Consider the following 21,720-nt stretch of genomic DNA (forward strand, 5'->3'; position numbering starts at 1 on the left):
ATCGGAAGGCACCCCAAGCGGGACTCGAACCCCAGACCCACCGGAAAGCAGGACTGTGGTCCAATCCACTGCGCCACCGCACAACTTGTAAACAGTACCCAGTAATAACATACACCAGATTTTCTCTTTGAGTTGACACATTTATGTGTTTTGTTCCCTTTGAGCCCAGCTCAGTCGAAGTTCACAAAACAGAAATAAGTCCTGATTACCATCTTACATTTATATATATTTAGCAGATGCTTTTCTCCAAAGTGCCTTCCAGTGAACTCGATGTAGTGTTATCAGCCCACACACTTTTCACCGCGGTGACTTACACTGCTAGATACACTACTTACACTGGGTCATTCATCCATACATCAGTGGAACACACTCTTTGTCACTCACACACTATGGGGGAACCTGAACAGCATGTCTTTGGACTGTGGGAAGAAACCAGAGCACACATACAGGGAGAACATGCAAACTCCACACAGACTGAGCGGAGATCAAACCCACGTCCTCTTACACCACCCAAGTGCTGTGAGACAGCAGCGCTACTCGCTGTCCCACCGTGCCGCCCATCTTTCTTGAAGACCTATGTAGAGCTGTGTAATTCCACTTGTCACTTTTGGTCCAAAAGTGCAGTGAGCAGCACCGCTTACTTACTGTTCTGACTGAGCTATGAGCATGTTGTGGTAGCTGCTAGAACATCACATTTTTTTTCATGTTTTGTGCTGAGACACTTCGCCTTGCTGCTACTCCTGCAGGTCTGAGAGTGCTGCACCTGTCTGGCTGCTCCTGGGTGGCTGTCTCAGCCCTCTGTACCTCCAGCTGCCCTCTGCTGCGCACCTTGGATGTGCAGTGGGTTGAAGGGTTGAAGGACCCCCAGATGAGGGACTTGCTGTCACCCCCTACTGACAACAGACCAGGTAGCTCTGCTGTGGCTGTGGCCCTGGATGGGAACGTTGAATGGAGGTTTTCCAGCTTGAGACAGCTAATCTGAACAAACTTTCTGTAACTAAGCCAATCAAATGTTTTCCTCTGCAAGTATAATGAGAATTGGCAGATATGCTGGTCCTAAGACTTGAGTGAAAATCAGTGGTATATTAAGATGCCCCAGCACAAGTCTGAACTTACTGTTAAAGTTGTAAAAACTATTACTGCAGTTAGTCTAAATCTCACTGCCCCCTTGAGCTTTGTTAACCATTTGAAGGAACGGAGAGGGCGATGGAATCCCATCAGGTGTGTTGCTTTCTTACCCAGGTCAGATAGACAACCGGAGCAAGTTGCGTAATGTGGTGGACCTGCGGCTGGCGGGTCTCGACATCACCGATGCCTCTCTTCGCCTCGTCATCCGCCACATGCCCCTGCTCTCTCGGCTTGACCTCAGCTACTGCAACCACATCACGGACCAGTCAGTGAACATCTTGACCGCAGCAGGAACCCCAACACGGGACTCGCTCACCGAAATCAATCTGTCAGGTAGGAAGCCTGCTGCCCTGTGCCAGCTCCTTCAAGACGCGTCTCTGGACGAGCCAGCTGAGTGGGATCCCTGCATATTTGGCCCTAAAGCTATTAATCAAGGCTGACGTTGCTGTTATGGCCAGTTACTTTGAATGCGTATGAGTTCTGAAGCTCCATCCTCAAGAATATTGACAACCAAAGCTCAAGCAGCTAGGGGATATCTAGCAGTCTCTTTTCAGTTGTTGCACGTTTACGCTCTGACTGCCTGCATGGCCAGAACTGATTTATTTTTTCCCTCTTCATGTAAATATTTCTGTTTTTATTCTCTTGCTTTTAATACTGTTTGCTCTTGCTTCTTAGTTTGTGTGCTGATATTCCCCCCCCCCCAAAATGATTTTGCACAAACTCCCAGGTTCTGTGACACAGTTCTATGATACTGCTATAAACCCTGTTCAACTGAAAACAAATGCGCACATCCACCCGTGTGTTGCGCTTTAGTTCCCAATTCAGCATGTTAAGAAGGGAAGTTGAGTAACTTATAAACGAATGATGGTAAACCTTAGGGTTAGCTGTAATTTCACGTTCCACCTCTCTTTGGATGTAATGTGGAAATGTTTGAATCCCAGCTGGCTTCCGTTGTGCCGATTACACATGTGCACCTGTAACCTTTCGCAATGTTCCCTCCCTCCCTCCCTGCAGTCTGCAACAGAGTCACAGACCAGTCGCTGACCTATTTCAAGCGCTGCGGAAGCATATGTCACATCGACCTACGCTTCTGCAAGCAGGTGACCAGGGAGGGCTGTGAGCGCTTCATAGCAGAGATGTCGGTCAGTGTACAGTTCGGACTTTCAGAGGAAAAACTGCTGCAGAAGCTTAGCTAGTCCGTTCCAGAGGTCCGGATGCACTAAAGACGAAGCGCACACCGGAGACTGTTGTCCCTGAAGACCCAGCGGAACGCGTACTGTCGGGTTTTTTTTTTTTTTTTCTTTTTTTTTTCTTTTTACATGGGGATCTTTTTTATTTTTTTTTTTTTTTGTCGCAGAAAATGCATCGGACAGAACTGTCAAACTCTTGTCAAAATGTGTCGGGCAAAATTGAGCCAAATCAAAGAACTCAGCGTTTGGATGCAGGTGTTTTGAAGTTGGTGCATTGATCCCCAAGAGATACTCTGGGAACCGGGTATCAATGTTTGTGCTGCTGATGCTGAAATGTGGTCTTCTTGGTGTACCGGAGACTGGACCTGGTTCTGAGAGGAGAAGCACTCCAGGGGAAAAAGCATGTTTTTCATTTCCTTTGTGTTATATTCCTACCAACCCTTTAAATTGCTATCTTGTCTCAAAAAAGCCACATTGTGTTTGAGAAACAAAAAATGGCCAGAGATGGTCCACTTTTTTCCTCTTAACTTTGTTTACCAAGTGTTTTTGTTTTTTTTAACAATGCAAACCTCATGCATTATTCAGAAATATTTTTGTATCAGAAAGTGTTTCGAACTCTGTATGCAGTATTGAACGCACTCCGTTGTATTTTCTTTATTTTTTTTTTTTTTTTTTGATTTGACAATATTCAATCTGCATAATTTTCTTTGGATTGAGTTTTAAATTGTACTTAAGATTAATGCCTGTACTAGGTGGTCCCCATGGAGGTGTTAATATGTTTAATTTATGACGTGGTGTTTTATCTGACGTGGGTATTCCGACTTGTCAGTACAGAGGTACTTAACCTTTTTCATATGACTATGTATTATTATTCAGTCTATTTCAATGTGTTTATACCTGGGAATTCTGGGAAAAATACAGTTTGCACTGTTTGACATGAATAAATATAGCTATTTTTTCCAATGTTTATCAGACATTTATATGTGGAGGTGCGATGGGATGTTAATGGGAGCCGTGCTCATGCAGAAACATTGTGTACAGCTGCTCTTTGCTCTACAAAGTATCTCGGTTGCAGTGATGTTCTCTGCATGGACAGTCGGGCAGAGATGGTTCAAGGTCAGGGGACAGAGTACACTGTTTAGTCTTGCATGCTCTTCAACATGGGAGATCATGGCAACCCTGAGGAATGTTAACTATTAAAATGTGAAGTATAATGTGCTGATGAATATGTTAAAAGGAATATATCTTTGTTTGGGGGGGGGAAAAAGGGAAACATGCGTATCATCATGTGGTGATACCACCTGCATAGGTTAAAATATACATATTTTGGCATATTAAATAATTGGTTCTAATGACATTTGAGGACAATTTTGTCACCTCTCCTAAAAGAAACATGTTTCTCTGAAGATGATCTAGACACAACTGAGCAATAACATGCTATAAACCAGCACATGCTCGACTAGTAACCACATCCGTTTTGCCCCAAAAATGTTCGGCTATAAAATGACTATAACCTAAAGCATTTTGTTTTATTTTTTTTTCCTGTTTTACCTTTTGAAACACTAAGGTTTTTGTCGAAAGCTTTGCGTACTCATACGAGCGGAGTGATATGCAGTTTTATATTTAAACAACCTCTACTTTTCTATACACAATGGTTATTTAAGCAGTGGTTCCCTGAATATTCACCACTCTGTGTCAAAGTAATTCTTGCTTCGATGCATCAATCATATTTCAGGGCGAGAGTTACCTATGTACATCATTAGTGAAATGTGACCTGCGGGACGCTCGTATCCAGGGCCGATGTGAGGTGTGTCTGACTGTCTCCCTAGAACAAGGAGCCCGAAACGAGAGCAGATCGTGCGCGTGACAACCCTGCCGCCAAAGTGTGGTCGAGCGTCCGGGTGAGAGTACTGGTTACGCGGAGGAGGTGCGCACCTCGGATTTGCGAACCGGCACGGGCCCCGTTCTTCTCACTTCCTGCGGTCCGGTCCCCCCACCCTTGGATCGGGTGGCCCGAAGCTCTCGGCTCACTCTGAGTACGATGGGTGTAATGCTGGCAACGCGGTGGAGCGGCTGAACTGAACGCCCTTCTCTTGGGAACATCACTTCTCTTCATCGTGTGAAGAACTCTGCAGGAAGGGCTGAGATCCAACCAGCACTCATTCTTTTTAACCCATCTGAAGGATGTACAAATGGAGATTTCCGTACCGTTTCGGGAAAACGGAAGTGCAGCGTGATCCGCTTTGCAGTAACGCTGCAAGAGCGTGGTGCCATCGTGGAAAGCGTCACGTTGAGGTCCTGCCTCGCCTCGCCTCGCCCCGCAGCTCTTCACAGGGGGCAGGAATGCGGAGCTGCTGGACCAGCAGCTGAAGGAGAAGAGTGCAAAGGCCGCCGTCTCATGGTTTCTTTTCAACAAGCAGCCTCTTCCGTTGCATGTTGCCACTGAAAGGTGTGTTTTATTTGTATTTATGGTGACTGTATCAACTGTGAGAATGAGGAGGACACTGTAATTTATTCAAGTTACTGTATATTTATTAAAGTCTTTTTTATTATTTTTGAAATTACCAAAATAAAAAGTTCAACATTCCAAAATACAAAGACCAGACTTTGCGACACTGTTTGCTCAAAGTAAGTCCCCCCGCCCAACCCCCCTAACCCCCCCTCCCCCATTTAGGGTCTTTGCACCAGAATGCGCTCTGTGACTAGTTGCCTGTGAGTGTGACATCTTTGAGAAAATAGCAGCATCAGTTGTCTTGTATTACATACACAGATGGACAGACAGACGCACGCACGCACGCACGCACACACAGTGCTTCCTACGATTCTCCATACGCGTCACATTTCATTGACGTTTAGTCCAGAGCAGGTACGGGAAAGAAACTCATCAGCTAATGGGGTAAAAATGCGGTGACTGAACCTAACCTGTTAAAACTGGAGGTTTTAACAAAAGGACAGTAGAATTCTGACATCTACAAGCTCTGATTTTCATATCTGGACCGATTATAATAAATAGTAATAAAAACCTGTAACATTCCAACCACTGAGCAGAACAGTTTTACTCTGCAAAAGTCTATCCAAATAAATTAGACATTGAACATTCATCGCAAATGGGGAAAAATACTTTATGTACATCTGAAAAAAATATGCAAGTAATAATACAGCAATATCCTCTATATAACTCTATGTAACCACAAGCATGAGTAAACATCGTAAGAGTGCTCAGTAATTCCATGTAAGATTTGAAACGACTAAATGGATCGACCGGAAACGTGACGTCGCACACCTTAAGGTTTTGCTCTGACCTCGAAAATAAATTCTATCGGCCGTAAGCGTGAACAAACAGCTTAAGAGCTCAGTGCTACAAGTTCAGTTAAACCGAAGTACTTAACGAAAAATGAGAATAACAGCCTCTGACACCTAAAGGCTTTTCCCTCGTGAGAAAACGAAAAGACAAATATTAAAACGAGAACTAGAGATACATATCGTAAGACGGACGCCCAGTTGGTGAGACACGCTTAATATATTTCTATCTATATTTAGCACCTCTTCTCTTTTTTTCTCGCAGTTTCACACTCACAGCACTAAAAGGAACGCAACGGACGAGACGGAGGTGGCTGAAAAGCGTGGTAAAGTACTCCATTACCACGACCAAGTAACAGTAGTCAAGGTCCCCGGAGGGCCAGTGTAAACTGCAATTAGTGCACAATTTACATCTTAAAAAACACCACGTGTGCTGACTCACCGTCCGCATAATAACGGAATTAAGAGCTTAGCCGACTTGTAAAGCCACGTATGCTGCGGTCCACCAGGTCCGGCACCGACCGCACCCGTACCGCGGGGTTCTTTACCGCCTGTCGCTCAAGGGAGCGAGTTCGAGGGCCTCGGTGCCGGAAAACGGAAAGGCCAAGTCTCCGTTCAAGTCTGAACTTAACGGTCCTTCGTCAGGTCTGCCGGCGACACGGAGGGAGCCGCCGAAACCGAACGGGACCGTATTTGCTCTCCAGGCCGAAGCGGTCACTTGCCGGGCAGCGACGGAGTCGCTCGGAAGTGCTTTGGGAGAAGCGAACGCCAATCCGGCAACACTGTGAGACAGAGGGCTCCGCCCCCATGGGGTGCAGGGGTCAGTAACCGGCTAAAAGTTAACGAAGCTAGGAACTAACATCCATACCACACACACACACACACAGAATGCAACAACAGCGTGAGATGTGTTCATATCTGTCACGCACGCTTAGTTTGGCACCTAGTTCACCTTTCGGCCCTCGGTGAAACAGTTCCCGGTCTATTAATCGGTCACTACGAAGTGCAGCGGTTGCTTCGGCTCGGTTGCGGGTCGAAGGGACGAGTTCAAGCACGACGGGGAGAAAGAAGACCGCGTTTATGTTCATACAGGCGTACATTCACATTGAAACAAACTGCGAATGCGAGAAGCAGCACGAAAGCGTTCCTTGGAGAAATGGGTACCTCGGAGGGCGAAAAGAACAAAATAAAAGCGAACGCACAGCCTCCTGCTCTGCACACACAAGCTCCATGGTCTCACCATGTGGGGGTCGTTTGTTCCTCGGTCAATTATTGACCACACAAGGGTGGGGGACTCATTTTCATTCCCTATCGGGCAGCTCTGGAGAGAAGAAAGCCGAATCAACCTGACCCTGAATGTGCTGCCGTTGAAGAAAACAGAGTTACATTCTCACTATGAGAGCAGTGGTTGGAAGAGTAACGAGATGGAGACCATAACCGCCAAACTAGTGGAGAGTGGGGGTCTGTCTCGAGGTGGTGGTGGTGGCGGTGGTGTTCTGGCCCGCTAGGACTTGAAGACGTGCACTGCGCGCACCACGTACTGCCTGCAGATGGGGCACTCGTTCATGCGCTTGCCGCACTTGGTGCAGGTGACCATGTGGCCGCACTCGAGCAGGACGCAGTCGATCATGGCGTCCATGCAGATGCGACACAGGTTGTCATCCTGGCCGGCCAGCAGGAGGCGCTCTCCATCTGCGCAGAATGGGGAGACGGGCGAGGGGGTCAGGGCAACTGTTTCGCACTCGTCCCGTTCACTCGAAACGAGGGCTGGGTTTTTAAAATGTACAATCGTTGCACCAGATGACTAGCGTAACAGTGCATAGCACATAGACTCAAACACGACCCACCGACTAGGGCAGCCTCTTGCTGCCGCAGGTTTGAACAAATGCACAAAATGCACAAATGCTAATTGCAAACAAACATGAATGGAGATGTGGGGAGAAAAAAAAAAAATTATATATATATATATAAAGGGGGGGGGGCACGGTGGGTTGGACTGGGTCCTGCTCTCCGGTGGGTATGGGGTTCGAGTCCCACTTGGGGTGCCTTGCGACGGTCTGGCGTCCCGTCCTGGATGTGTCCCCTCCCCCTCCGGCCTTACGCCCTGTGTTACCGGGTTGGCTCCGGTTCCCCGTGAACCTGTATGGGACAAGTGGTTCAGAAAATGTGTGTGTGTGTGTGTGTGTGTGTGTGTATATATATATATATATATATATATATATATAAAAAACAATGTATTCACTAATGGCACTCAAAATCCATTGTAGGAATGGGTCCTTGGGCTATAAAAAGCCACCCATCTTCATTGTAGCCTATCGCCATCAGTCTGAGGACTTCCTAGAAAATAATCTACTTGTTTTATGGTGCTTCAAAAAAAAAATCAATTAGACACTCTAGGAGTGCCATGTGGTTTACACAGCACGGCACTGAGCACAAAATACAGGAAGCCTGTCGGAAGGGCTCTCCTTTAAGGACGACACCTTCGGATCATGAGTCTTGTCGACAACCAGCCAACGGGATGACGAGATCACAGAAGCCACACGGAATTCCACTCAGAACAGAAGGACAAAGACAAAACGGAGAACGGAGAAAAGACATACAATTAACTGATAGCACAACAAGCAAAGGGTGGAAATGCTGAACGGAACAAATGGAACTACATTTCCCATCATGCACAACTGCTTCATCAGCTCTCATGCGATGTGCTCCATGCTTGTCTGCAGATGGTGGCAGATGACGTTGGAAATAACGTGAGCTGGATCACAAGGATCCTTGGTGTCTTACCTACGACTCCGCCGTTGCAGATGGGTGGGGGGTATGCCACTACTGTTTGAGGTCATGGAAGGAGTGCACAGGTCACTTCACAGCTTTCTTGTTGCGTGATCAACATCTACTTCGAAAACAAACTTCCCATGCAAAGCACTGCAGGGCCTAAGAGACGGACTTCGACAAGGGCCATTTAACTCTACGTGAGAACATTCACTTCCGGGTGCTCGACCGCCCTTGTAAGAACACTCCATAGTGTCAGTTGTCATGCTGAACAGTAATGCACCGCAACGGAAGTGCCAGAGCGTCACTGCTGAAGCGCTACGGAAACTCTTACCTGCAGTTATGCTGTTGCTGAAGCCTTCCACTGAAAGCAAAAAGGAGGGAAAAAGTAATTCACATTTTGCTTGTAAAAAAAAACAAACTACTTGTCCCCAATGTGGCTCTTGTCCCTCTCTCTCTCTATGTGTGTGTGTGTGTGTGTGTGTGTGTGCGCACACGAGCGAGAGATCACGTGAATTTCAAACCAACCCTCCCAAGCCCTACAGGTAGAAGGGGGACACAAGCGACGAAAGAAAGCCGTTAAGGGGAAGTGTTTCCACACTCCAGATCCTCAAGAAGGACTGATGCAGTCGAGAGGAATCTGAGAATTACTGTAGAGAAGCGGTAAAATCTTTGCTCACTTGAAAGGAAATGTTCCGGGGGAGGGACAATGAGGCTCTCGGATGAGCACGACCCAAAGAATGTGCAAAACAGCAATGATTTTTTTTCAGCTTGATGACTGGATGCGCTGAGTGAAGCTTTCTGCAAAGCTTCGTGGAGAAGCAGGGGAGGAAAAGTGCTGGGAGTCACTATAGGAACCTCATCTAGAGCTTGGATGTGGGACGCAACTTTTTTTTTTTTTTTTTTTAGAGATTTTTCTTGGAATGAATTTCCAGAGACCTTGGAATGTGTCTTTTTTCTGAGATTTGTGTCTCCAGCTCTGCACGCTGGTGATCCACTGGTCACCATGGTAGCCCAGACCCTCCCACGCCTGAATGTGAAGAGCGGTGGTGGGCGGGGCTTCTCACGGGACTTCCTGTTCTGCTCGGCGTGCCGGTACAGGCGGCACACGCGCTCCACCAGCTCCCACTTCTCGCAGCAGCCCGAGTAGTTGACGAAGTTGCGCGTCAGGATCTCCTTGAGCTGGCGCACCGTCAGCGCTCCGATGTCCTGCTCGCTGGACAGGTCCGACAGAGAGGTGCGCTCTCGCCCCCGTGCCAGTGGCCCGGCCTCCTGCCCGAGTCAGAGAGACGGAAAATCATTAAGCAGAAGTGACACGTGTTTTAGGGGGCGCGGTGACGCAGTGGGTTGGACCGGGTCCTGCTCTCCGGTGGGTCTGGGGTTCGAGTCCCGCTTGGGGTGCCTTGCGACAGACTGGCGTCCCGTCCTGGGTGTGTCCCCTCCCCCTCCGGCCTTATGCCCTGTGTTGCCGGGTTAAGCGTCAGCTCCCCGCGACCCTGCTTGGGATGAGCGGCTTCAGCACGTGTGTGTGTGTGTGACACGTGTTTTCATAAAGCATCCCAGAAACGTGTTTGACCTGAGTTGTGCCAGTAAAAATTGCCCAGCTGTATAAAAAGGTAACGAACAAAACTAACCTGTTCCTAAAAACAGTGCAGATGCTGAAAGCCCATTCCGCATTATTTTAAATGGGAGCCATAACAATGTGTTTCCAGCCCATCTGAAAACCCCAAACCAATTTTCCCAAATACAGTGGTCCCCCCTTATCCACGGTTTCAGTTACCCGCAGTCGACCGCGGTCCGAAAATACACACACACACACACACACACACACACATACACACACACACACATTGAATGAAACCGCTTATCCCAAGCCGGGCTGCAGCGAGCCGGAGCCTAACCTGGCAACACAGGGCGCAAGGCTGGAAAGGGAGGGGACACACCCAGGACGGGGCGCCAATCTGTCGCAGGGCTCCCCAAGCGGGACTCAACCCCAGACCCACCGGAGAGCAGGCACAGGCCAAACTCGCTGCACCACCGCACCCCCCTGCTTGTGTTCAAGTAAACTTTTTTTAAAAAAAAAAAAAGAAAAAAAAACATAGTATATATAGGAGGGGGCGGCTGCCTTTGGCTTCAGAGGTTGCCAGTTCGATCCCCGCCTCTGGCTGTGGTGACCCCAAGCAAGGCTTTTGCCCTGCAATTGCTCCAGTACCTTTGCCCGGCTGTGTGCCCGGGTAACTAGTTGGGGCCCTCCGATGGACTGCCCCCCACCCCCTCCACCTTGCACCCAATGTCTCCAGGATAGGCTCCAGCTCCCTGTGACCCTGCTCAGGACAAGCGGTTATTGAAATTGACTGGTGTATATAGAGTTCGGTACTACCCACGGTTTCAGGCATCCACTGGGGGTCTTGGAACATATCCCCAGCAGATAAGGGGGGACCACTGTATCGCTGAAACGCTGTAAAACACCTATATAAGGTAGAGGAGTAAGGAGGCTTGGCAGTCATTCTTGCACTGCCGCTGCACAAACACATTAAACCAAAGCAAACGTGAGACAGGAAACCAACAAGAAACAGCTGATAGAAAACTAGTGCCAGTTATAGTACATTGCTGCATTTTTCAGAGACGCATTGCATAATTTTTGTTATCCTGTTTTCTGTTCCGGAAATCAAAATTTGGGTATCAAAAGCCAAAACTCGTCATACCACAATTTTGGATAAAAAAGGTTTGTAAGCCGAAGGATGCCAGTATTGTAGGTACCTTTACACTGCAAGCCAGCTAAATGAATAAATGTAATAACCACTTACTCCTTTTGTTACAGCAATGGCGAAATGAGGTAAAAGCTGTTACTTCTCATGAGAAGACCAGCTCTGAAGAATGTTCAGGTTGTTAAAATGTTCATTCACAATGACATCCATCCAATTTCAACAACCGCTTGTCCTGAGCAGGGTGACAGTGAACAGGAGCCTATCCTGGAAACGTTGAGTGAGGCTGAGGGGGGAGGTGGGGGACCCTGGATGGGACGCCAGTCCATCATAGAGCAACCACATGCAAAAGCTACAGGAAATTGTCACCAATTCATCTGAACTGCATGTCTTTGAACTGTGGGAGGAAACCAGAGCACTCTGAGGAACCCCCGCCTACACTGGGAGTATGTGGAAGCTCCAGCCAGACCAAGCAGGGATCGGAACTCATGTTCTCTTGCACTACCCACGCTGTGCGAGAGAACGTGGGTTCCGATCCCATCCTTTGATTTACTTGCCACCCTTATTTTAAAATGTGTAAGATAATTTTTTTTGTTAAGGAATGAAAGTTGTCCCATTTTAGTTGTAACCGACCTGTGCGCCAACGGGCCGAGCCCACTGCTCAACCAGCTTAGTCACAGCGACATAATAAAAAATAAATAAATAAATAAATAAATAATTGCTAATTAAATTATAAATAATTAATCTGAAGGTCTGATGGCTTATGCGTGGCGGTGGAAATAATAGCTCCAAGCGGAACTAGTTTTTTCCAGTCCTGGGAGCTCAGAGAGGCACAGACAATAATGGCGCAAACACTGCAGTGATGCGGAAAATCCTTCCGCGCTCCGACTCGAGCTCTCAAGCCGGGCTTCTCATGTGCAAGGAGAATAAAGCTCTTCCAGCACCTCCCTCCCCTCCAAAAGCGACCACTAGGGGGCGACACGCCCAAAGCACGGTCCGGGGGCTTGCGCTCATCTCTACCTCGTCTTTATCGGGGTCCAGGTTCATCAGGGCGACGGGGACGTCGTCTTCGTCTTCGTCCTACGTCCGGGAAACAAAAAGAAACAGGAAGAGGTTTCAGAGCCGAAGACTCCGGGACCCGAGCGCTGATCCGCCCACTGTGGATGGAGGAAACGGTTCCACGCGTTATCCGAAGACAAAAAGGGCGAGCCGGCGGAGCGGAAGGATTAAAAACCCCCCCGAGCGGGTTCGAGGGAGCCGAGCCGAGCCCGATACTGCGGTCTCCACGCCTGCTTAGCGCCCCGTTGAGGGCGAAGCCCAGGCTAAGCTGCACATCCATTCTTCTCCGGCGATCCCCGCGACGCCGAGCTTTAACGCACAATGGAAGCCGAACCCTGATCCACAAGAAGTGCCGGCGCCGGCCGCCTGACCGCATGCTGCTCGTCCCTGCGGCTCTCTGGACCGCGGGCGCTCATGGTCCAAACGCAGCTCTTCCCTCGAGTAGCACGTTTCGCTGAGCCGTCGATTTCGATTCGTTAATTAATTCATTTTAATGGCGTTTACATGTAACTTGCGGGAGGCACAGAAGACACTCGGAGAGGGTGTTTGAATGTGGGACGAGTTAGCGGGGTGTGAACAAGGCGTCGGTCGGATTGCGGTCGACTGCGTTTTCGCTTGAGGCAGAACATCTTGAATAGTTCTTTTTTTCCTCCCTGCATCAGCAGGCGAAGGTGCTGCAGCCCTACGCCATAGAGAAGGTAGCAGCCTTACATTTCACTGCCTCGGACACCCACACACACCCACACGCGCACACGCTCAAAGCCGGTCTTCAGCGGCACTCCCCTTATCGCCATCTCAGTCCCCAAAGAGAAACCGCCGAACCGCAAGCAACACGACCAACCGACAGGACCGGCGGCACTCTCCCAGCATGCACTGCTCTGAACTCCAGGCTCGCCCAGGTCCGGCCGGAGCGATGTCAGCGCAACGTCTAAGGACGCCAGGGGGCCGAATGGAGAGAACATACAAATCATTTCAGGGGCAGATCTGATCTGATATATTTCTCCTCTCTTTCCATCTGTCTCGAGAAAAGTGGGTTACATAACGGGCTCAGAGTGGAAACACACACACACACACGGAGATTTTCTTGAGGCCGCACATTTAATCTACGTACGTCACTCGTCACATCGGACGAGCACAAACGGAGGCCCGGCGCCGGCCGTTTCCCTTCATCGTTTCTGCACGCGAGCCCCGTGAGGCCAGTGTCGCAGCGCAGGTTCGACGCACCGGTCAGGGAGCTTGTTCTCTCACTGACAGGTGTCCCCTTGGGAAGCTCTGCTGGACACACAGCCACCGGAGCTCAAATCCAGCCTCACCTGGTCACTGGTTCCTGAGCTGTCGCTCCTGCTGAGCGGAACTCCCTGAGGGGCGGAGAGTCCCGTCTGCTCGCAGGTAGAGGGGCTCGCGGCGCTTTCTGGGGGCCGGGGGGCTTGGAGCCTTAGGCTGCCCCCATTACGCTCTTCCTCCTCCTCCTCCTCCTCATCATCTTCTGTCTCCTCCTCCTCCTCTTCCTCCTCCTCATCGTCCCCCGCACCGTGGCCGCACGACGCCCGCTGATGGCACAGCACCAGCTCCACCAGGTCCTCCTTCTCGCGGCAGGTGTCTGTAGGGATGTTGCGCAGCTGCAGGTACTGGCGCAGGTCCTTGACGCGCAGACGCATCAGCTGCGGCCGCTGGAAGGCCGTGCCCCGCAGCAGGTGGCAGGTGGTGCACCGCCGCAGGTTCTCCTGCAGCACGGAGCACAGCGCACAGAAGTCCTTCTTGCAGTCACAGCAGATGTGCTGGTGGGGGGGACAAAGATGCAGGAGTGACGGAGTTCGACGGGTCCGGACCTCGACGTCACATCTCATTGCAATCATGACATCGCACATCACACTGGGTCACTATGTGTCTCACGAAGCAGCCTGTACCATAGTAACTAAGTTGGAAGATCTGCCCACCGAGGTGTCAGGACCCGCCACGGCGCTGTACCCTCGACGTCGACCCCCGAACTCAACTGCTGCTGCATAAACGCGTCCGATTACCAATAAAGGGATATTTTTTAGGGAGAGCAAAGAGCCTTCGTCCAATCGAGTCGCACACCCTGGCTTCAGCTACGTCTTACACTGACTTTCCGGCCAGTGACTACTGAGGCTCCTCTGCTGACGTCCAGAAGGAGAATCCTGCCAAGTTTTCCCCCCGAACTGTTATTCCCCTTCAGAAACCATCTTTCATCCTGCTAAAGGCATCCCTCAATCTGCCTTCAGCCCACTGGAAATCTGTTTCCTGCCACGTATGGCCACCTGGTCGGGGGGTGGGGGTGGGGGTAGGTGTGGTGGACTCATTCCTCCTGGAAGCTCCAGCGCCGAGCAGCTACCAACCTTTCCCAGTGAGATCAAATGTTCTATCCCCAGGGTACCTGGTCCCACCCCCTCCCCCAAGACCACCCCCCTCGGGGTGTGCAGGTGATGTGCCTCACCGAGCTGTCACCGCACTGACGCACAGACATGCACCTGTCACCGGTGTAACCTGAAGGCCCAGAGGTCCCAGGAGGAGGCCCCCTTTCGTACCATATCACACAATACAGGCATCTCTCAACTTACAAACTCTCCTTAATCGAAATTTTGGTACGAGGGCTCTTGACACCAATTTTCGATTTTCCGTACGAATAATCAGTATCACGAATTTTATCCAAAGTGTGTCCAGAAAGGGTCTGAGTGTTGCAGATCTTGCGCGTGACGTGGAAGTGCACTAACGTACAACAGCTGATGTTCGTTCACCATCAGCTGTTTCCTCTTGGTTTCCTGTCTCATATTTGCTTTCTTTCGATGCTTTAGTGCAGCGGCAGCGCAAGAACGACTGCCAAGCCCCCTGGCACCTCCAGCCACCACAACTCACAGCCAGCTTTTCTTCTCTTGACCTGCTAAAATTTATGTTTTTTTTAAACATAAATTTCATTATTTAATGCTCGAAGATGTCTACCGAATATAAGGAAAACACGGCTAGTGTCCGACATGCATGCCCTAGAAACATACTCGTTAATGACCTCATTAAGTGTTTCATCATCGTGAAATGGTTTATGTTGCTTTCAAACCATGGGTTGGTAGTTAATTAGGTGTTTTACAGTGTTCTACTGAGATCTGGTAAAATTGGTTTGGGGTTTTCGGAAGGGCTCGGAACACATTATTATCGTTCCCATTCAAAACAAAGGGAAATTGGCTCTCGATGTCCGAAAATTCGATATCGGCACTGTTCCGAGGAACTGATTTGTTTCTTAAATTGAGGGATTTCCATAATCTCATTTGCACCAGTTAAATATCCAGCTATAAAAATGGATGAAACCGTGAAATATGACAGAGCAAGTTAATAAGCGTTGCTGTCATTTATATTTCCGTATGAATATTTCTGTACAGTATGTTTATTTATAGCCACTGAGTCTCCCAAGATAAAGGTGTCTGCTAATTGACTCAGCAGTAAGAGCGATAACGGAGGCCCAGACTTCACGGTTGCTGCTGTGGAATCCCACAGCCGGCGCGCGAGGCTGTCACAGCCGCGCTAGGATAATATGCTAATGAAGGGGGTGCACTTGTCTTGGCAGCCGCGATGAAAAATCACGTTACATCTCAGCCTTGACAAATGATGTAGCACCATATGCAGAGTTCTGCCACTCCCTGGGAATACCACGGAAAACAGCTTTAGATTAAATGCCAGAAACACATCATTGGGACCTTCCCTAAGTGACGAGCCGTGGATGCGAATCCATCCCAACCTGTCACGGCACTCTTCCAGGGACGCAAGGGAGCCACAGCCTGCTGTCTCTTCTCTTGTGTCGAACCAAACGCCGCCCCCCGATGACGTAACCGCCCATATTTAGTGCAAGGACGGAAAACTCAGAAGGTGTTGGATCGCGATCCCCCCGGAACCCGTCGGACTTGGGAAAATTTGCCTTCCTAATGCGTTTCTGCTGTAAAACCTCGGCTATTTTCATCCGCGCCAGAGACCAGCGAGTCAGCGTTGTCCAGGCTCGCACCCCGTACATCAGGTCTGTCTTAACACTGCTGGGTAAAAAGGGCCTAAACCCTTAGAGATCATCCATTCCCTGGTACAAGGGCTTTCCAAGAGTCCCAAGGGGTCAAATGCATGACTTGTACGTTGCAAGCACGGTGAACCTTGCTAGACAGACCTTCCGAAGCCACCGCCCACAGACCCAGCTTCGGCACCGCTCACCTTCCTCCTGAAGACGGAGAAGGCCAAACCGCAGGCCTTGCAGGTAGGTCCCACGCTCCCCGAGCTGGTGGGCGGGTACGTCGAGTACGTGGCGCTGGGGGCAAAGCGGAAAGGTCCGGCCGCTGGCCCAAAGCCTGGCTGCTGACCCCTCACGGCGCCGGAGCCCATGACCTCGTTGAGCAGGCCGCAGCACGAGGCCCACACCGAAGACGCTCCCGCCTGTGGACAACACGAACGCAAGAGACGTGAAGGTGCACTCCGGTTTCACACGCCACTGATATTTGCTGAGGGGGTTCATCATATTAGGATTTGAAAAGATCTCTGGACCACGTCTGCTTATTGGCTGAACCCACTGTGGTCCAACAGCATTACTCTTTGTTTCTAATTACATTGATTCATTTAGTACTCTTCTCCAAAGCAATGCACATCTCTTAGAACAACACAACATTGCATCTCATTAACAGAAGGAGAGATCTGGATCCAGAAACGTGATTCTTGACTAGAGTCAATTTGCCACATACCATGGTATAAACCAGTATAAATTATACGTGTAGCTGTATATGGGCTTTTTGTGTTTTTCCTTTCTTTTTTAAATTATTAAACAGATGACATAATGCACGTTTATTGAGCACATGGGAGATCAGAGGAGAAGAGTCAGAGAGAGGTGAGTTTTGAGACTCTTCTTGAATTTTGAGAGGGATTCAGCAGTTCTGAGTGACAGGGGGAGCCCACTGCACCACACTGGAGCCACAACCAATGTCGTCTGGTAAAAGAATGGGGTTTTCCAGTTGGTTGCATTAACTGTGCTTGCAACCCCCCCCCCCACACACACAAGTGGTTGCCAAGGGTTAGATTTGACGGGCTGCCACTTCCACACAACTTACTGCGTCTTAGCAATTTCCTTGCTACATGACGAGACATTAACATATCACTGGGAGAGCTTTAAAACGTATAAACTGTGACACTGCATGATGTGCAACAGCCTTAATGTTCAAACGAGGTAACATACACACCTGTTCCAAACACTCCCCCACACACCACGGTATCCTGATGGTTCTCGACCTGCACGTAACGGGTCAAATTTCACTATCCAAATCATCACAGGTGTTAATGTTTCCCTAAACTGCAAGTTAAGTGTTGTTTTGATATATTTGATGGTGTAACGAGTAACAAAATTTGAACCTGCAGTGAAAGAACCAAAACTGGGAACCAAATTTCAAAAAAAGGTGTAAAAGTACAGTTAAAGTTAATTGTGTTCCTTCACTGGTCCTCATGGCAAATTTGATTCTAAATGGATCTCAGTGCTCTGATGCTCTAATGTAGCTAAACACTCCCATTGACTACAGTTTTATACACACACACACACACACACACACACACACAGAGCAACAGTGTATCTCAGCCCCCTTGGTAGGGAAACACAAAGTATCGGTCACTTGGGCTTCTGCTCAGGCCTTGCAATACCGACAAAGGGTTCACTGGAGAAGAAGAAAACTGTGCAAAGGTTCACGTGAGCACTTCACAACTCATTGGACCCATTTTCCTTCCGTGATTGTGCATGTGTGTGAGTGTGTGAGTGTGTGTGTGTCCGGTGCGGGTTGAGTGGCTGGTGTCACTGCACTGCACCCCACATCAAGTGTCACGGGTAGGTAGCAGGCAGGCGGCCAGCAGAACTCCTCCTTCCCCAGTGGAGATCTGCCTCCCCACAAATACACACACACACACACACGCACAGCAGGAAAGGGTTCCCTCAGCTACGCATTTAGAAGGAAAGAGAGAGAGGACAAGAAAGCAGCATCTCCATGAGATTTATGAAGACAGTGACCTTCAGATCACGTTAAAGGCACAGCACATGTGCGAGGGACACACTCCGCTCTACGGGGGGGATCTCAGCGTGTTCCAGACAGACTTGCCGGTGTCGAGCTGGACAGCGCCCCATGACAGCCCCCATGTACTGCTGCGTGAGAGTAGCAGGCGCACAGCAAACTCCAATAAAGATGATGAATGAACTGGGTCAAGTGATAGCAGCACATCATCCTTTTATATCAAAGCAACGCCAAACACGTCGATGCTCTTCAGCTGCTCATGGGATATTAAAATCTGATTGGCATTTTTAATAAAGCTTTCCAATTCAACCACCTATTTGATAAACAGTCTTTTCAATTTTACGTCCCAACCGAAATATTTTTAAACAAACAGATAAACGGTCGGATTTAGAATACAGTATTAAAAAAAAGTCACGACTGGGACAGCAAACTTTTTTCTCCTTAATATATTTTGAGAGGTTCAGCTCCGGTATGTTTTTTCTGTTTTTCGATAAGTCCACATAACTTTACATATTAGATTTTAAGCCATTAATAAAATAATATTTGTTAGGAATGTAGAACAGGCTGAACATTCGTCACTGATGACGACGAACAGTAATGGATCATATTCCTTCCCAAGAGGCCCTCTGTGATCAATGTGCTTCTGGCAGCAAAGCACATTATAGGTGATCAATCAATCCACACTTGTTCAGTATGATTGATCTGTGAAAAGTTTCGGTTTGCAGAGGAGCAGAAACCGAGAATGAGCACTTTTAACCAGATTCTTTTTTTTAAAACCATAATTCTCCTTAGTGCAAAACCATGACCCCTGGGGTCACACACAGAAGCAATGGCCAGCCCCCCCCCCCCACACACACATACATTATGCAGAATGTTTGAACATTACATCAAGCTGCAGCTTTTGTTAACAGGCTTCTTTCTGGAAGCAAATGCAGTAAACATCACATCACTGCATTCCAAGTGTTTTACATAACACACTATAATCCTGCCGGTGATACACACTCTCCAGTGTGCAATGTTTTTTCTTAAATTTTTCTTTTATAGCCCCCCCCCCTCATTGAGTGCGACACTGTTTGTTGTGCCTTTCTGAAGCTCGAGCTCAACGTACCGAACTCGTGTCGCAGCAGCTGGACGGAGCTGCGCTGCCAGATGTTTCCCCACAAGTCACGTTACGTTCGTTGCGCTTCGTCCAGCGCACAACTTGAGCCGCACAGAAGGGAATAAAATCCTGCTTTCTGAGCTGGAACCTAACAACCATTTTACTCTTTTCTTTCTACATTTCAGAATATTGAGTATTTCGCATATACGGATAGGCACACACTGCGTAGGGAAAAAAAAAAAAAAAAAAAAAAAAAAAGAATAAAAAACGCAAACAGTTACTAGTTTACACCGGCGCGGTCTGAAACTTGCGATTTATTTAAATGAAACCACTAATATTAAACTTTGGGGCGTATTAGAAGTTCGCCGTGAAAAGTGGGCACCTAGAAAGCGGCGCGCGCGCCGACATCGCCGCGGCGGAGCCGTCCGTCCGCCACCCGAGCGGCTCGCGCTCACTGATCCCAGCGACTGAGCTCATCAATAGTGCCGCTGCCGCCGCGCGACCACCGCGCGACCACTACTCGTTACTGCGCGCGCCGCTCGCGCCGTTAACCAGCTGCGGACCGGAGCGCCGCGGTCGTCGCTCACTTTTAGCGACGTGAACATTACGTTAATGGAGCAATTTTTCACGGCTCTCCCATAAATAGGGCACATCAATATTTCAGCCTTTTGTAGCGCGTAACTGCAGGGAAACATTTTATGGAATTATGCAGAAGGCTGCAACGAAATGACGGGCTAAGTCAAATAACTACAGTGTTTGTTTATTCGGGTGCAACTCGCGAGAGAGAAACGCCTGCGTGCAGCGCTGCGACCTCCTGCCGCTGCTATTTAAATTCACGTCTAGATAAAATGTAAATAAAATGCATCATATCGTTCTATTTTCCATTACCGAATGTCAGCAGCAATGCAAAGTTAAAAGCAACGTGTAAACGTTTTAGAGGAAATTGATGAGGAAATACTATACCTTCATTGCAACTCCCGGGTGTGGAATTGAGTAAAAAACACGAGAAAGATGACCATTGTGAGGACAGTAGGCATCACTCCATTACGTCTTCGGGTTCCGTCACTCCCGGCGGTTTTGTAGAACGAGCATAACGTAATGGACAAGCCGTCCACCAATCAGAACAGAGCGCCAGTCCCGGTTATCTATAGAAGCCAATCGCTGTTGTCGCCACCACCGAGGGGCGGTGCTTGTGGGCTGACCGCGCTCCGTGGGAAGACATGTGTATGGACGATCACATGGAGCTGGAAGCGCCTACGGAGCGTCCTGCGTTCGTGTGTCCAGCGTGTCTGACACTGCATTAACTGAAGAATCATGACACGATTCTTTCATACGTTCAGCAATGTCTACAGCTGTGTAGTTAGCATTCCCTTTTATACCCACTTTGCGCGTTTCAGTCGGCGGCAAAGTAGACTAGTGAGCATACCGATGACGCTGATGTAAATGCAGTGTGTTAATTACCGGGATGTTTTAGCAAGATTACTCCTTTACGGTGGGGTACCAGTGGACGGGTGACTTACAGGAACATTGCGCTGGTTACCTCGATGAATGAGCCTGGTGGAAAAAAGGAAATAAGCACACATGAAAGCGGATTGGGGAGCGATGACATCATCGGTTTAAGTTTTCAGTCACTTCAGGGGTGTCCTGCTTTCTTCCAGCAGCATCTGCATTCCTAATGTCCACTCCTTCCGTTTGGCAGGGTGCGAGAGCGCTGCAGTGTGCATGTGCAACATCGTCTCTACCGTTAAAATGACACATTTTGTAGCGCACATTGAACAGGAATAATTCGGTGGAATTTTGGATTTTTGACAGCCCCCTCCCACACACAAAATTTATTGAAAACAAAAGCGTTGTTTGCATTGCCTTGGCATTCGATACATTTCAAACGCATCCTTGCGAGCTGGAGCGTTTGATGTAGCGCACGCGAAGCCGCAACGCGGAAGCCGGCGCGCGCGCCCGCGAGCACACAGGTGCGGCGGGAAAGGGGGCCGTAGCCGGAGGATGTTTCTGCAGGCCGGACCAGGGAGGCTGTCAAACGAATCCAACAGGTGGGGAAACCCCACCGAAGCGATCGATGGATCGATATACCATTCAATATTTAAAAAGTTTCTAATCATCCTCTATAGTGCATTTTCCCAAGGACTATAAAATCATATTTGCATACGATGTAGTTTAACCCTCTCCTCTCTCTCTCGGACCAAATTTGGTGCTCACTCACTGGCAAATTTTAAAATATTTAATGTCCTTGCTGCAGATAAAGAAACACATACAAGTGCTACAAAACAAGAGGGAATCGAACCGTATTCCTCTGCAAATACTCTGCATGGTTAAACTACTCAAAATACAAAGAATTACCATGGTAACTAATCTTGGCTCTGCGAGTGACGTCATCGTCTATAGCGCGCGGGTAAACGGGAAAACCTTCAGTGGTCTCAGCGAAA

The 21,720-nt window shown here is 48.8% G+C and overlaps 2 protein-coding genes across 5 annotated transcripts in view; one reads left to right on the plus strand and one right to left on the minus strand.

Annotated features, from left to right (window-relative positions):
- The window catches only part of kdm2bb (lysine (K)-specific demethylase 2Bb), a 44,922-nt gene extending 40,107 nt beyond the window's left edge, over positions 1 to 4,815 (plus strand). For all 3 annotated transcript variants that reach the window (XM_029252662.1, XM_018753277.2, XM_018753285.2), the window contains exons 19-21: positions 747 to 908; positions 1,243 to 1,461; positions 2,143 to 4,815. In XM_029252662.1, the coding sequence (XP_029108495.1) occupies positions 747 to 908; positions 1,243 to 1,461; positions 2,143 to 2,324 (563 nt within the window). In that variant the 3' untranslated portion in view covers positions 2,325 to 4,815. The remainder of the gene's footprint in view (positions 1 to 746; positions 909 to 1,242; positions 1,462 to 2,142) is intronic.
- A 168-nt stretch (positions 4,816 to 4,983) lies between these two features.
- Positions 4,984 to 20,335, minus strand: LOC108932422 (E3 ubiquitin-protein ligase RNF34-like). 2 transcript variants are annotated; one of them, XM_029252584.1, is made up of 8 exons: positions 20,243 to 20,335; positions 16,355 to 16,573; positions 13,465 to 13,929; positions 12,113 to 12,172; positions 9,455 to 9,659; positions 8,722 to 8,751; positions 8,403 to 8,444; positions 4,984 to 7,310 (listed from the first exon to the last, which is right to left on the minus strand). In XM_029252584.1, exons 1-8 carry the CDS (start codon positions 20,246 to 20,248, stop codon positions 7,123 to 7,125), a joined length of 1,215 nt encoding a protein of 404 aa, XP_029108417.1. In that variant the 5' UTR covers positions 20,249 to 20,335; the 3' UTR covers positions 4,984 to 7,122. The 2 variants fall into 2 exon arrangements, with proteins under 2 accessions (XP_029108417.1, XP_018604331.1); XM_018748815.2 differs by lacking the exon at positions 8,403 to 8,444.
- Positions 20,336 to 21,720: the final 1,385 nt, after the last annotated feature.

The sequence above is a fragment of the Scleropages formosus genome, chromosome 6, assembly GCF_900964775.1.
Source record: "Scleropages formosus chromosome 6, fSclFor1.1, whole genome shotgun sequence".
NCBI lineage: Eukaryota > Metazoa > Chordata > Actinopteri > Osteoglossiformes > Osteoglossidae > Scleropages > Scleropages formosus.

What these genes read in the sequence shown, in the direction of transcription:
- LOC108932422 (XM_029252584.1), bottom strand. An exon ending in TCTCCGTCTTCAGGAGGAAG is followed by an intron (nt 13,930 to 16,354) that starts GTGAGCGGTGCC and finishes CCCCCCCACCAG; the next exon opens with CACATCTGCTGTGACTGCAA. An exon ending in GCTCAGGAACCAGTGACCAG is followed by an intron (nt 12,173 to 13,464) that starts GTGAGGCTGGAT and finishes TCCCGGACGTAG; the next exon opens with GACGAAGACGAAGACGACGT.